Raw genomic sequence first — 2,197 nt, 5'->3', positions numbered from 1 at the left:
CTTCCCTAGGATTTTGTGAGACATAAGGTTCCATATAATCATATAAGTCCCTAATCCAAGCCATGTTCTTATTCTCGCTAGCCTCGCCTGCGTCTTGCCAAGTCGAAACATATTGGATCTTGTATATCGTTCCTTTCCTATGAGGAAATGGGGTTTCAGATTCCGGTACTCTACTCATCATCCCACCATATGGGTTCCATATCATGATATAACTGTCAGTCTCCAATAGCTTCTTCCATAGTCCTTCAAGTCCAGCTTCAGGAATCGGTTCTCTAACAAAGTCAGATTTGGCCTTAAAGTAGTTCCTAAATAAGGGCTTCCCTTGGAGTAAAACATCAGGGGTAGTCCCTGTAGGGTACCCTCCAATGTAAACAACTGACTCAATCCAACTCATTTCATTACAATCCATGTGGGTTAATCCCAATTCAGGGAAACTCCTAGCCATGGTTTGCATAAGTTGATTTCCGCTGCCTAAATACAGCGCGTTAAATAAGGCTTGCACGGTTTTTTCAGTACTGTTTGGATGTGTGCCTGGCATAATTTCTACCCTGATGAAAAGATTTTCATCAAGTTTATCAGCAATTTGCTGCCATCTATACAAAAGTTTAGTCAAACCTTGTTCCAATGTCCTTGGAACTGTAAAAGTTGTTACAGTTTCAGGTACAGGAACAAGTTTTACCTTCCAAGCAAGAATTACACCAAAACTACCTCCACCACCGCCTCGAACAGCCCAAAACAAGTCCTCCCCCATCGATTCCCGGTCTAGAATTTTCCCATTTGGATCGACTAAACGAACATCGATCACATTATCGACACCTAGGCCATATTTTCTCATCATAGAGCCATAAGCCCCACCAGTAATATGGCCTCCTATACCCAAACTTGTGCATAGTCCTGCAGGAAAACCGTGCACTTTACTCTGCTCTGATATCCTGTAATACAACTCCCCTGTAGTTGCACCCGCCTCAACCCACGCACTATTATCATCGATATTGACAATGACAGATCGAAGTTTCGACAAGTCGACAACCACAAACGGGTCCCCCATCTCAGAGGCATAGGACACACCCTCGTAGTCGTGGCCCCCGCTTCTAACCCTTAGTTGAATCCCAAGGTTTTTGGCACATATAACAGCTGCTTGTACATGGGATTCATCTAAAGGCATATAGATTAGCTGGGGTTTTTCAACTGAAGGTAATAAGTACCTTAGATTGTTAGCAGTTGAGTTAAGGATAGAAGCAAAGGAAGCGTTACTTGGGGTGTAACATGATGTAGGAAATGGGTTTGGTGGACTAATGTTTTTTGAAAGACAATGAAGAAAGTTTGCTTGATTGTCATTTGATGAGTTTGCTACATTTGAAAAAAGTGAAAATATTAGGAGAAATGCAAAGAGGTATGTAAAGATTGAAAGAGTCATGATTTGATCTCTTGTTTGGTTTGTTTTGAGGGGTATTTTGTGACAAAATTGGTATGTTTTGGGTTGGTTTTATATGGGATATTCATGACTTTTATTTGAGGTAATGCAATCGTCATGTTTTGATTATTGAGGGGATTCATGTATTTTTAGTCAAAATCATACTAAAAGTAAAAATATGTGAAAATATGAAATTGCATGATTTGGCATAATTTTAGTGGGATAGTAAATTAGTCAATGATTTAAAGTTAAAACAGTTCTAATGGGGTTATTTTTAACAATGATAATAATCATGGGTTCTTGGTTAAAAAGTATGATTTAGATCAAATGTCAAATGAGTGCTAATTCTCCTATAATTTAGGCAACATTCTGGAAATCTCTGACCCAACTTAAGGGTATCAAGTCAAGTTGTGAATAGGGAAGGCTCTGTTTGGTAAATGGTTATTTGTTGAAATTTTTGACTGCTTTGATCAGTTTGAAATATTGGCTAATAAATTAGCTGTTATGAAGATATTTGGTAAAAATTAGTTATTGGTTGTAAGTTGTTTATTAAAACAAAATAAATCAAAAGTCAAACATTAATGAAAAATTAACTCAACAATTTTTTATTTTGGCTTAAAAGTTAACTTTTTAAGTTGTTAATTAAAAAGTTATAAGTTAAAAATTAATTAAAAAAAAAAGCCATATGAAAAGTCTTTTACTAGACACACCAATTGATTTGCTTTTAAAATAATTTTTTTATAGCTATGAAGTATCTAATAGGAGTATACAATATTTATAAAT

General features: G+C 36.3%; 1 protein-coding gene across 1 annotated transcript in view; it reads right to left on the bottom strand.

Moving 5' to 3' along the window:
* LOC130797538 (berberine bridge enzyme-like 13) overlaps positions 1–1,455 on the bottom strand; it is a 1,929-nt gene extending 474 nt beyond the window's left edge. The window contains exon 1 of the mRNA XM_057660142.1: positions 1–1,455. This exon is cut by the window's left edge and continues 474 nt beyond it. Coding sequence (XP_057516125.1) covers positions 1–1,417 — 1,417 coding nt within the window. The 5' untranslated portion in view covers positions 1,418–1,455.
* Positions 1,456–2,197: the final 742 nt, after the last annotated feature.

The sequence above is a fragment of the Amaranthus tricolor genome, chromosome 13 (assembly GCF_026212465.1).
Source record: "Amaranthus tricolor cultivar Red isolate AtriRed21 chromosome 13, ASM2621246v1, whole genome shotgun sequence".
NCBI classification, from domain to species: Eukaryota; Viridiplantae; Streptophyta; class Magnoliopsida; order Caryophyllales; family Amaranthaceae; genus Amaranthus; species Amaranthus tricolor.
The sequence above is the reverse complement of the archived record's forward strand: the minus strand, read 5'-3'. Positions and strand labels throughout refer to the sequence as shown.